Source organism: Sorex araneus, chromosome 6 (assembly GCF_027595985.1).
Source record: "Sorex araneus isolate mSorAra2 chromosome 6, mSorAra2.pri, whole genome shotgun sequence".
In the NCBI taxonomy this organism is placed as follows: domain Eukaryota; kingdom Metazoa; phylum Chordata; class Mammalia; order Eulipotyphla; family Soricidae; genus Sorex; species Sorex araneus.
In genome coordinates, this window is record NC_073307.1 from 158,572,659 (window position 1) to 158,586,807 (window position 14,149).

General features: G+C 40.7%; 1 protein-coding gene across 1 annotated transcript in view; it reads left to right on the plus strand.

Moving 5' to 3' along the window:
* The first annotated feature begins 11,634 nt into the window (after positions 1-11,634).
* MS4A18 (membrane spanning 4-domains A18) overlaps positions 11,635-14,149 on the plus strand; it is a 64,315-nt gene continuing 61,800 nt past the window's right edge. The window contains exon 1 of the mRNA XM_055143811.1: positions 11,635-11,715. Coding sequence (XP_054999786.1) covers positions 11,635-11,715 — 81 coding nt within the window. The remainder of the gene's footprint in view (positions 11,716-14,149) is intronic.

Consider the following 14,149-nt stretch of genomic DNA (forward strand, 5'->3'; position numbering starts at 1 on the left):
GTTCAATCCTGGTGTTGGGGTTCAATCCCCAACACCCTCTATGGTCCCCTGAACACCTCAAAGAGTGATCCCTGAACTCAGAGCCAGGAATAAGCCTTGACTACCACTGGGTGTGGTCCAAAAAACAAGAGAGAAACACAGAGAGAGAAGGAAACTATTTTGTGGGTGAGATAATGAGTTGTTTGAGATTTCATTTTAAGGTGCTTTAAAATCATCAGGGTCTCTATACCTCTAGGAACAAAGTAGAGATAGAAGTCAATGCCAATACCAGCAAAAGTGAGCCCTGAACACAGAGCCACAGGTAGTCTCTGAGCACTGCCAGGTGCCAAAAGTAAAAGAAGTATTAGTCTAGAGTAAAAAAAGTAATGGTGGAGACTCAACATTAGGATTGTTAACAGATTGCCGAGATAGCTGTATAAATGGTATTGCCCAAGGAGAATCTAACCACCTAGCGATGGAAAAGTCAAGGGAAAAAAGGCATTGTTTACATTTCAGGCTACAGAGTCAAGTTAGTGAGATTGGAAATATAGTAAGCAAGCAGTGGCACAGGGAACCAAAAATTTCCCTCAAAATACATCAAAGTCCCCCCCACTGGCTTAAGTATCTGAATAGTTCTTTTTCACACAGACTCAACATGGTTCTCAAATGAAAGTCACAAGCCCCTATCTTGGGTTTTCAAGAAGATTTTGGGCTATAGCTAGTACTCCTGCTGAATTTGGATTTGTTGGACTATGCAAATATTGTGCTCCTTCTTAACTGAAGGATCCATTTTGTCAGTGCCATTTTGTCCAAATGAGCACATGCTCAGTTAGATATCCTCATATGCTTCAAATCATTTGATGGTGATATCAGTTATGGAAATCTGTGATCAGTAGGTCTTGATGTTACTTTTTTAAACTATATTTAAAGAGCCATAAAGCTCACCCACAGAAAAGCGTTAATATGATCGATAAATGTTGTGTGAGCTCTCTCTGCTTCACTAACCACTCGATTCCTGGCTTTCTCTCCCCTCAGTCTCTACCTACCCTGAGACACATTATTGAAGGGAGGCTGATTAATAATGCTACAATGGCCACTAAGTGTTCAACTGGTGGGGGGGGAAAGGTAGGTCTCAGTTGTTGGCTAGAAATCCAAAATTAGAAATGATTAAAGTTTTAAGAAAAAGCATATTCAAAGCCAAGATGGCAAACCATAAACCTCTGGTGCCACATCATTAGCCAAATTAGGAATACAAAGCAAAAGTTGTTAAAAGAAATTTAAAACGATACCTCCAAGCTTGGCAGTCACACCCACAATCTGTCCCCTGCGCCATGTAATCTCATCAATGGCCAAGATCCAGAGAATATAAACCAACACTCCTGGGGGCTGGAGTGATAGCACCTCAGGTAGGGTGTTTGCCTTGCACGTGGCCGACCTGAGTTCGATTCCCAGCATCCCATATGGTCCCCCGAGCACCACCAGGAGTAATTCCTGAGTGCATGAGCCAGGAGTGACCCCTGTGCTTCGCCGGGTGTGACCCAAAAACCAAAAAAAAAAAACTCCTGGAAGAGAGCGACACAGAATGGCCTGGAGTGTGCCGCCCCATTCACGGCTGCAAGATCTCGTATTAGATCGCATTTAGCCCACCTATGTAACAAAAGTAGCACACATTTGTTTGATTTTAACATAGTTGCTCATATTCTCTTATGTACTGGCTTAAATGGCTTCAGAATGAAATACAACAACCTCCACACACTTCCCTCTTATTGTGCTGGGAAGGTGCTCACTGGTGGCATTGGTGTTTGAATATTATCTGCGATGAACTATTGTGAACTACAGTACAAAAATAAAATATATAAAAATGATTTTAAAAAGTGCTACATCCATAACACATCAGTGGTAAGAAAGTGAAACATCCTATAGCTAATCTGAAGAAAGTCATCTATACAACATCAACTCAGCCTTTAAGCAAAAGTCTAACCCAGACCAGAGCCATAACTCTCTTTGATTCTGACCAAATGTAATAGAGAAAGAAAATGTAGAGTTTGTACCTAAAAGTTGCTGGTTCGGGAATGGAACAATAGCACAGCTGGTAGGGCATGCAGCTAACCCAGGTTCGATTCCCAGCATCCCATATGGTCCCCCAAGCACCACCAGGAGTAACTCCTGAGTGCAGAGCCAGGAGTAACCCCTGTGCATCGCTGGGTGTGACCCGAAAAGAAAACAAAAGTTGTTGGCTCATGAAACTTTTAAAAAGAAGTTATCTTCATAAGGTCCAAGTGCTGATGGAGAAGCTTTAAGAAGTTTTCCATGTCTAACTGAAGGCTGCTTCTACAGAGTAGATTCTAAATGTAGATGGCACAGCCATATATTGGAAGGAGATGCTATCTATTATTTTCATAAAAGCTACAAAGGAGAAGTCAATGCGTGCCTTCAAAGCCCCAAAGAATTTCTAACAAACATGTAGATGGAGGTTTGTGTTGTTTGAATGTTGACTAGCACACATCCCTTCCACAGTTCGTAGATAAAGAATTTGTTTTCCAACTTTCAATTTTTCCTGTATAAGAAACATATTCCATAAGGCCAAAACTTCCAAGACAGACATTTATTTGGGGGATCCATGCAGAGTCCGAAGGAACCCTTCTGAAAAGGATTCCCAATTCTACGTCATAAATAAAAGCTGAGATTGGCGGTGGAAGGTCAGAGTATTTACAGGAAGGCATTTGGAAGAAATTGGTCCCACTCATGAATGACTTGAGGAGTTCTAATTTTCCATGAAGCAAGTAACTACAAATGTGGAATAAACACAGAGAAGTAGAATCAGACGTGAGCCTGAAGGCATGCCTGAACTGCTGTAAACATGATAAAACTAAAACAGATGAGGAATTGTTTCCTATGATTCAGCAAAGAAAGTGTGTTCTTGAGAGAAAATATGGGGTCAGAGAGATACCACAGCAAGCAGGCATCTTGCCTTATACCCAGGATTAAGATTAACCCTGGTTCAATCCTCAGCATCCCTTTGTCCCCCAAGCCTACTAGGAGTGATTCCTGAGTGCAGAGCCAGGAATAAGCCCTAAACATCACTGTCTGTGCCCATCCCCAGCAGTCACCCCCAGAAAAAGAGGAAAATCACATATATTTCTGAGGATCTGGGGACATTGTACAAATGACCCAATATTTAAATATTACAGTAAGCTAGTTGACAAATCAGGATTTGAGACTATTGACTCCAGTTTTGAAAGATGTTCTATTGAATGTAAAATGCAATCAAATAATGGTAAGTGTGCTATAAGGATAGCTTTCATGAAAGGAAAAAATCCGTGTATTATCTTGTTTGAAGAAATTCCATAGCCACTCACCCTTCACCAATTACCAACCTAAGACAAGTTTTCTCACCAGCAAAAAGATTCAAACTTACAAACATCTCAGGTGATGCTTAGCAAATTTTAGCAATGCTGTAATTTTAACTAGTATATGTATGTTGGAGGGATTTTAGACATAATGCTGTTGCGCACCCCTAATAATTCATGATATACTATAAACATACCTTTATGTGCAGTGAGAAGCAAAGTTTGTGTGTCTCACTTTACTGTGATACTTGCCTTGTTGCAGTATTCTGTAAAATCAAACCCACAAGGGACCTATAATAGGTTTTTCATTGAGATAAATATTAATCTTTCTCATGGTTACTGGAATAATTCTTTATATAATATACAGATTAATATTTTATTCCTTATATTAGTTGCATCTAACTTGTCTTACATTGAATATTATTTTTGCTTTTTAGCTATGTTGTATTTGTTAAACTAAAGGTTTATGTTATAGTATATACTAATTTGACAATTTCCTGTATGGTTAGTGCATGTTTATTTTTATGAAAAAAATAATGTTACATACACTGAAGTCATTGAGATATTCTCATGTACTTTATTTTCAAAGTTTAAAGTGCTCATATTTATGTCTTAATCCATTCAGAATTGATGTAACTCATATATTATTGATATAGAAAACTGTGACAAAGCTTTGTGTGTATAATTTTCAGTCAAACTAAATAGAACAAACTGATAAGAACTGACTATTGCATTAAATGTAACACAACTTACTATTTAGCTTCATTGGAAAGCACTCTATGTTATTATTTCATTGGTCATTGTTTGAAAATACACACTCATACAGCATTGACCTTTCTTTTTAATCAAAAAAGGAGGAAAGGAGGGGAGGGACATGCGGAGTGAAGTCAGATATCTGAAATGCACAAGAAGCACGTATTTTAGCTTAAAATTCTCAATGATGAGGATATGTGTGTTCTTTTTCTTTCACAAAATGTTGTAGCTCTCTGTTGTTCAGTGTGTTAATTGTCAGTTTACTAACACCCAGCCCGTCTCAGGTACGTGGCAGAAGGGAGTCCCATTCCTAACACATCAAGCAACATCCGTTGAAGAGCGAAGTGAGAGCCAAAGAATAACTTCAGTGTGTTCAAAAGTTTCTTTAATCACATCTGAGGCCTCCTCATTAAGTCCATCTCTCAGAATTTTGCTACTCCTTCTCATTAATAAAAATAATAAATAAACTTCAATGGTATCTGTTTCAGTGTGGGGGACATCTGGAGAAAAAGTTTATCTCAGGCTGAATCTGGTCAGTCTTCTAGATCAAAGAAATTGATCTTCCAGATCAAAGTCTTTTTTTTTTTTGATTTTTGGGTCACACCCAGCAATGCTCAGGGGTTACTCCTGGCTTTGCACTCAGGAATTACTCCTGGCGGTGCTTGGGGGACCATATGGGATGCCGGGGATCGAACCCGGGTGGGCCGCGTGCAAGGCAAACGCCCTACCCGCTGTGCTATCGCTCCGGCCCCCAGATCAAAGTCTTAAAATGGTGTTTTTTCTCCACTGTGGATGACACAGGAGAACAAATTTATCTCAGAACGAATCTGGTCACTCCTCTAGATCAAAGAAATTATCAGACCAGCACAAGTTTCTGAAATGAGATTTAAATATTATGTGAATCACATGATATGCTAAAATGCTGGCTCAAAGAAGTCATTTCACAGTGAAAAGAAAATTGATGCAAATTTTAAACATTCCTATTTTCCGTGACATTACAAGCCATATTTTTAATCTTTTTCTGGATGTGGTATGAAGGGGAGACTTGGACCACAGCCAGTGGTGCTCTTGATTACTTCCATAAATACTACAGCAGCATAGGGATATTACCTGGGCTATAGCCAGATTGGGCCCATGAAAGGCATATACCTTAACTACTATAGTCTCTGGTACTGAAACTATATTTCTCATATTTTACTCTTGCCAGATATTGCTGAGATGTTTATAGTGCAGAGAATGTGGCTCAGAGACTGACAAGTGGGAGGCCCTGGTTCCCATCCCCAGAACCACAAGAAACAAATGAACTCTGCACTTTGGGTCCCAGAGAGTAGCTCAGAGACGGTGGGCTCCTGCTTTACAAGCATCAGCCCTGTCCCCCATGCCCCTGCACGCAACTAGCACTGGCCTGAGACCAGCAAACACAGCTCTGTCATTTGTGTTTGGTGCCTCCACCATCTGTGATTCCTGGTCCCCGCCCCAACCAGATTTTGGCTCCATTGGAGCCAGGTGTGTGCAGGCATCATGATTAGAGGCATGTGACACCATGGCCAGGAAGCACAAGCCCTTAGGTGCATGTGTGTGAACGCCATAGGAACCCCTGGCAAGCAGTGCCACCAGACTGTGAGTGTCTACCGCAACTAATGCAGCGTGATGCCAAGCAAGCCCCGCCAACAAGTGTGTGAGCACTGCAACAGGTGAGCAACCCCAGGGGAACCCTTGACTCAATGTGAGAGCAACACACCAGGCATATTGCAACTCCTGCGCGTTGCATCCACAAGAGAAGGGGAGAATAAAGTTAACCAAGTGAAATAAAACAGAAATTAAAAAGGTTCTTGAAGAAAGAAGGTGTCCTAGACGTAGACTTTCATTCTAGAGCTTCCCACAGTGGGGACAGTCTTTTTTATCCTCAATAATAGTTGAGATGTTATTGAGACTCTTGAACTAACATGTTAGATTGCAATCCCAAAAGAACTGCCTGGATTGACTATCGTTTTCTTCTTTTCGGGTCAAAGAGAGAGTACAGTAGGAAAGGCGCCTGCTTTGCACATGGCCGAGCCAGTTTCAATCCTCAGCACCCCACATGGGACCCAGAGCCCCGCCAAGAAGGATCCCTGAGCACTGCCGTGTGTGGCTCAAAGCACAAAAAGTTTTAAAATGATTTCTCTATTGGCTCTCTCTTTAATCTATTCCACTTAGGATCTTGTTTCTACCTCTCCATAAAAGCGCTCCTTGCAATGTTAATAGTGACCTTCTTTTACAAAATCTAGTGGCCGGTTACTGGTCTTCACTTTAACTGACCATCCAGGATGCTGTTATCATAATTTTATGTTTTTTCCCTAGATTCCAGGGATCTTCTGATACATTCTGGTCACTGCTCTCCTCCTAGCCTGGGTCCTACCCACTTCAGAGCTCTAACATTAATAACCACCCTTCACTCTAACACTAATTCCATGAGGTACAGGGATGTCTGTTCTTCAAATTATTCCCCAATATTAATTGTGTTTCAGGTTGAACAGTACCTAAGACATATTCATACTTAACAATCTGTTTCAAATATTACACAAAATGTAAAATCTTGGCACCTAAAGTCTCTATAAACATCCATTTCATCCACTATTATACAGCAGCCTTTATCACCAAAAAAAATCACTCAGACACTTGATGTGGAACAGAGTATAATTTTTTAATTTATGTACTCATAAATTATGAGTATATCACAGACTCAGTGATATACATAGTTACAAGGTTGATAGTCATACAGAGTTTGAGTTTCAGTGCTATATGTTCCAATACCTGTCCCTACACCAGTGTACATTTCCCACCAACAATATCCCCAGTTTCCCTCCCCAACCCTTCCCTCTGTGGCAAGCACTTTCTTCTTTTTCTTCCTTTTTCTTTTTTACTTTTTATTTCTTTCTTCTTCTTTTTCTTCTTCTTCATCTTCTTTCTTCTCCTTCTTTCTTCTTCTTCTTCTTCTCCTCCTCCTCCTCCTCCTCCTCCTCCTCCTCCTCCTCCTTCTTCTTCTTCTTCTTCTTCTTCTTCTTCTTCTTCTTCTTCTTCTTCTTCTTCTTCTTCTTCTTCTTCTTCTTCTTCTTCTTTCTTCTTCATCTTCTTTCTTCTCCTACTTCTTTCTTCTTCTCCTCCTCCACCTCCTCCTTCTCCTCCTCCTCCTCCCTCTGTCTCCCTCTGTCTCTGTCTCTGTTTCTCTCTCTCCTTTCTCTCTTTCTTCCCAGAATATAAATTTGGGAAATCGGAAAAAAATTACTTTGTTACAATCATTTATGCATTTTCCCAAACATTAAGCCAAACACATAAATGTTACTCCAAATACTCAACATTATTTTTTTTTTATTTTCTGAAAGACCTAGCAGAGCTTAAATGTCAACCCTGTTTTTGTTTTCCGAGTACAGTTGAGTGCCTGTAGGAGGTACCTAGAATTAGTAAAGAGAGTCCATAGAAGAAAAAGAAAAATGCAAATACTTTGCTCAAGCGTTCATGGATCTAACCAAGAGGGGCACTGACCGCAGAGAGCCCAGGTTTGCTGAGCAGAGAGCACTCGGCTCCAAGCTGACGCTTGTCAAAGAGGGCGTCTGTGTGATGGAACCGTCTCCATAGCAGCTGCCAGGAAATCCAAGCAGCTCAGAGCCTGACTGTATGTGTGAACCCAGCCAGGAAAGGGTCCTGGGAGCCAGAACCCCGCCCTGAACCCACAGTGCCTTCCCGCAGGGGGGCGGGGGTCCAGGACCCCGCAGACTCCGCAGCGCTCCAAGGCCTGAGTGCGCACACGTGTCCGCGCGCATCTGCTCGCGCTCCTGGCCACAACCGCAGCGTTGGCACCTGGCCAGGGAGAGATGAGGGACACCCCCAGGAAACACCGTCCACATCGCAAGGGCTGACACCGGGACTCCCGAAACACAAAGGTCAGACACTCAGGGCTGCCTTGGAAATCTCGCCTCTCTAGGCCTGGATGAAGCCCCCCCGCCGGGGAAGGGAGGGACCTGTGGGTGCGGACCCCTGTGAGGACAGGCGTGCCCAGCGCTGGGTCCCTGGGAATCGCCCTCCTGCAGCCGTTTCTCTGCCTCCCTCCCAGACCAGAAAGTCAGACTTGGAGACCAAAGTCAGAAGTTCTCGGTCAGTACCATCCAACGGGCTCTGGCTGCTGGGGACGCCCCCTTTAAAGGAATGTTGATACGGGTGTGACCGCAGAGTCCCCATCAAGACACTGATCAGGTTCATCACTTTAACCACTTTTCCGGTTCACGAGTCTGTAGCCCGGGGACAGCAACTCTGTTTTTCAGACTTCACGGATTGTGGGGAATGGACGGGGAATTTATAAGGCGAGACTTTAAAGAAAGGTTTTAGACTCCAGCTCTGCCTTCAGATCGTTCTCGCTGGGAGGAGAGGGAACAGGAAACTATGAGTGTTGATAGAGTACCTTGTCCCTGTACTCTGGGGAAGACTGAACCTGGGGGTTTTTGCTGTTGGTTTTTTTTGTTGTTGTTGTTGTTGTGTTTTGTTTTTGTTTGTTTTTTTTTTCAGTTTTTCCTCCATGTTTTCCTACAGAAAAGAATTTCCTTGTCCTGTCATCTCTGTGCATCTAGTGAAAATGCCACCAAGTACCTCATCTGTGAAAGACAATACAAAAATGTTGGGGGTAAGAGCCATAAGCAATTACTATAGAATTAAATTTTCGAAATATAAGAGGGAAACCTTATGTGAAATTTTCAAATGCAGAAAATTTCATGAAAATGTCCTGAGATACAGATATGAAAAGACTGCACTCATTTGTGGAGTATAAAATAACATAACATGAGACTGACACCCAAGGACAGTAGACACAAGGACCAGGAAGACTGCTCCATAGTTGGAAGCCTGCCTCATAAGTGGAGGGAGAAGGCAGCTAGAATAGAGAAGAGATCACTAAGTCAATGATGGTTGGAGGGACCAGTCAGGATTGGAGAATTGTGCTGAAAGTAGATAAAGGACCAAACATGATGACCTCTCAGTATCTGTATTGCAAGCCATAACGCCCAAAAGTAGAGAGAGTGTGGGGGAAATTGTCTGCCATGAAGGCAGTAGGAGGGTGGGAAAGGGGGGGAATACTGGGGAGTTTGGTGGTGGGGAATATGCACTGGTGGAGGGATGGGTGTTTGATCATTATGTGATTGTAACTCAAACATGAAAGCTTGTAACTGTATCTCACCGTGATTCAATCCACTTTTTTTAATATTGAAAAAGAAAAGAAAAGAACATGTCCTGTGATGCTTATGTAATGTTTGTATTTTTCACATGTAACTTAAACATATACTAGCTATATAAAGGCGAGTGTTGAATACTGGTAATATTCTTAATTTATCAACTATAGGGATTAAAATCATTGCAATCTAATAATACTCCCAAGATCAGGAATTTGACAGAGAACATTTCTCAGAACAGTAAAGTTAAAATAGAGTATCATTTGACCCAACCATTCCACTTTTTATAATCTGCCTTCAGGACACAAAAATATCCATTCAAAAGGCATGCATACCACTGCTCATTGCAGCACTCAGAACAATATCTAGGATAGGGAAATCACTGTAGGTGCCCAATTAAGGATGAGTAGAAAATGAAGTATGTTGTGTAGGTTTGAGGAAATGGCATGCAGCTACAAGGAACGATGAAATGCTTCGATTCACTGCAACTTACATGGAACTGGAGGGTATCATGTTAAGTGAAGTCAATCAGAAGGACAAATATCAGGTGGCATTAGAACTGTGGGATGTGAGAATTAAATATTGTGAATTACAACGGTTTTGTGACACAAAAACCTCTGAATTTCTATATTATTGTAGACCAATGATAAGTAAAAAAAAAGTTGTGTTTTAGTTTTTGTAAAGAACATATATCTACATGTAAACAGTGTTAAAGACATTGGAGCTAATGAAACTGAAGGAGATAATTTCTTATAAAAACACCTGGCTCACCCCCTATATTGTAAATCAGGTAGATCATTTGGTTCCTAGGATAACTTTAGTGAAACTGTAGTTATTGCATCTGAAAGCTGCTCTGAAATAACAGCAAATGCTACCAAATGACTGCTACAAAACCCAGAATTCTATTAGGGAGTCACCTTCATTCACCACTTTTCCATTTTCTGATGTATGTGCCTTTCAAAAGTTGCACTGCAAAAGTAATAAGCAGTAAGTAACAGTAATAATAGTAATAGTAGTAAGTAACGGTGTTATTTTCTCACAGGCCATACAAATAATGAATGCCATTATTATTACAACTCTGGGAATAATCTGGGTACGTCTTTACAAGTCTGAAGACTCATTTGGAAAACCATATGTTGCTGTCACAGTTCTGTCAGGATACGCATTCTGGTCATCTACATTTGTAAGTAAATACTCAGTGGAGGAGGTAGAAAAACCTAAAGATATTTCTAATGCTTTGATTCTAATTTTTGTGAAGAAAAAATAGGTCATGCTCTTTTAAGATATAGTTGATCCCAGGACAGTCTTATGAACATTGATAGTCTCTCATATTCCTTATATTCCACATACATAGGTCTTTATTCTAAGCTTAAAACAAAAAGATATTTCGATAGCTGATGTAAGCTCATCTTTGAAAACTCAGACTGCAGTCTTCAGTTCATTCTTGTCTTCGGATCTTAGCTTTCATGTTATACCTTTAAGAGTCCTCTGGTCCACTTATCCAAAATGGCCCCCCAAGTACTGTCTTTCATATCAACAGACACAGATTCTGATCATAAAAAATATATTAAGAGGAAAAATTCAAAAATATTAGATACTGGAGCTGGAGTGATAGCACAGCGGGTAGGGCGTTTGCCTTGCACACGGCCGACCCAGGTTCAAATCCCAGCATCCCATATGTTCCCCTGAGCACCGCCAGGGGTGATTCCTGAGTGCATGAGCCAGGAGTGACCCCTGTGCGTTGCTGGGTGTGACTCAAAAAGCAAATATATATATATATATATATATATATATATATATGTATGTATATATATATGATACTATAAAATCAGCTACTAATGTCATACTACATGCCAGGACTCTGTGCCAAAGCTTCCTTCAAAGTCCCAGTACACAGGGAATTAACAGCTTTGACATTTCTTTGATAATCATAGAAATCATTTGGAATTCAGTGTCTCAGATAGCTCTTTAATGATATTATTTACAAGAATTAGAGAAACAGCACATGCTTTACCCTGTGCATTTTGGGGACAGACCTCCACAGCAAGTGATAATAATAGAGCGCTTCATTTCAGACTATCATTTCAGACTATGATTTTGCCTGAGATTTAAAAATGTCGTCCTGGTGGCAGCTTTCCATTGGATCGATGTGTTTTTAGATTAGATTTTTCTGGATTATATTTCTAGAAAGAGAAGTAAGGGGAATCTAGGACATAGAAGAGGAAAAGAAACTTCTCTTGCTCTATGTACAACGTCTAAGAGAACAGAACTAAGACAATAGACGCACCCACTTCAAAGACCGCAGAATGTCCCAAATGTAAGAGAGGCGGAAAGAGAATTTATAACAGAAACCCACAATGGTCAACACCATCTGTGTTTGTCCAGATGAAGGCCCTGCAGTAAAGGGCTTCTACCCTTTACTACTAGTGCTGCTTTTCGTAATGACATTGCAAGACATTCAAGAAAGGCCTCTACAGTCATTAGGGCACTAGAGACACCTACATGAGAACTGGAGCCTTCGTTAATGCAGGCGCTCCGAGGAGTGGGAAGAAGTGAGAGAAAAGAGTGGGAGAATTAACTCTCCTCTCTCCTGCCTAAGACAAGGACATCAATGTACAAGTTCAAGTTGTGAGTAGCTTGAAGAAGCCATGGGGCCCTGACCACCGAAGTGACATTGCTAAGGGAAGATCGTGGAGAAATCTGACCACTGCTGCCTCTGAAACACAAAACAGCAAATAATAGGGAAGAGGGAGAGGAAATGAGGCGATAGTTGCCATGCCTCATCACCATGGCAACCGTTACTGAGAGTACCAGTTTCTCCTGCCTTTCTCCTTTCCCAGGATTCCTTGCGATTTCTCTGGGCCACTTCTAACCAGGAACCACACAAAGAAAAGAAATCTGGAGCCCTGAATTCGGAGCTGTAGGATCAAGTTTACTATGTAATTCAAGTTACTAATATAAATGTAAAAACCCAGTCATAAGACCAATTAATATATGTACATATATATGTATACATATATATATATATATATATATATATCCATTCCCATTGCCAATGAAGAAAGCAAAATCTAAAGATGACAAGTTAATACTGAAATCCAGTTAGGTTGAACTTGCAAGTGCCTCTCATGATAAACCAATTTTTTAAAAAAATGCTTTTCTTGGGGCTGGAGAGATAGCACAGTGGGTAGGGCGTTTGCCTTGCACGCGGCCAACCCGGGTTCAAATCCCAGCATCCCATATGGTCCCCTGAGCACAGCCAGGGGTGATTCCTGAGTGCAGAGCCAGGAGTAACCCCTGTGCATCGCCAGGTGTGACCCAAAAAGCAAATAAAAAAAATGCTTTTCTTGAGTCACACAGAAACAGAGATCAAAGAATTCAAAGTCAGATCCTTTTGACCCAAAAAAGCAATTTACCATTAACATCTTGGTGGTCCCATTTTTCTGGAGAATCAATATTCCTTTCCTACACTTCTATCTGAATTGTTGCTGTTTGAAAATGTGGGAAGTTTATGTTGATGCATGAAAGTTGTGCAACTCAGTTTCCGACACATCCTAACTTGCCTTCTTCCTAACTAGTTTCAAATGATGAGAGGTCTCCAAAAAAGCTACTCAGGGAAGATAGGCTGTGTTTCTTATACTGAAATACATAGAATGAAATTAAAACATGTCACAACTATGTTCATTGACAACAAAATATTGATTGCTATTTAGTACTATGTTCAATGTATTTATTTCCATGTGAAATCACCAAGCTGTGACATTATTAAGCAGAAAATTTCTTAGCAATCTATCTTCTGAAAAGTGAGTTTATGGACCTGATAAATGATAATCAGCCAAAAAAATACTTTTGATACTCATTCTACCCCGTAAAATTCACCATACTAATATTTCTGTTTCATCAGTGAAAAAAGACCCCACATCATCCCTCTCTGATACCCCCTGAGATTTTTAGATAATATTCTAATGTGACCTCATTACAGAGTTCTTTAAGTCCATCTACATATATATATGTATATATGTGTGTATGATGAATGGGTATTAATAAATGTTATTTTTTTCAGTATCTTATCTCAGGAATCGTTACAAACACACTTGACACATCATCTCCAGTCACGATAGTAAGTATCAATATTTGGAGAGGCTGTCGAGTTGGCAGTTCTGTTTGCTAAAAGAAAAGTCAGTGGGGACCAACCTTATCTCAGAGTCATGAAAACTTACTCTAAATTTTGAAAGGTACATTTTTTGAAATATTAGCACTGTAGCACTGTCATCCCATTGTTCATCGATTTGCTGGAAAGGGCACCAGTAACATCTCCGTTGTGAGACTTGTTGTTACTGTTTTTGGCATATCGAATACACCATGGGTAGCTTGCAAGACTGTGTGCCGTGTGGGCAGGATACTTTCAGTAGGTTCCTGGGCTCTCCAAGAGGAACAGAGGAATCGAACCTGGTTGGCCGCATGCAAGGCAAATGCCCAACCTACTGTGCTATTGCTCCAGTCCTTTTGAATTATTAGAAATTTTAATTTAGAGAATAATTTATTTCTCTCCTTTTGTTTTTTTACTTGAGGGTACATGGTTTACAAGAGTGTTAATGTTTGTGCTTCGGAAATACAAAGTTTCTGCACCACCAGCAAAAAGACAAAACTCCTTACCCTTGTCCCTAGGTCCTTTTTGTCCTATCCAGTTTCTCCACCCTCTCTCACAATCCCACTTCCTTCTGACAAAGGACTAATAGAAAGGTCTCACAGAACTCAGCAACAAAAAACACATGTAACACTATTAAAAATGATAGAAAGAGATAGACACCTTCTACCAAAAAAAAAATACAGATGGTGAATAGACATATGAAAAATTTTGTTCAGCTTGAT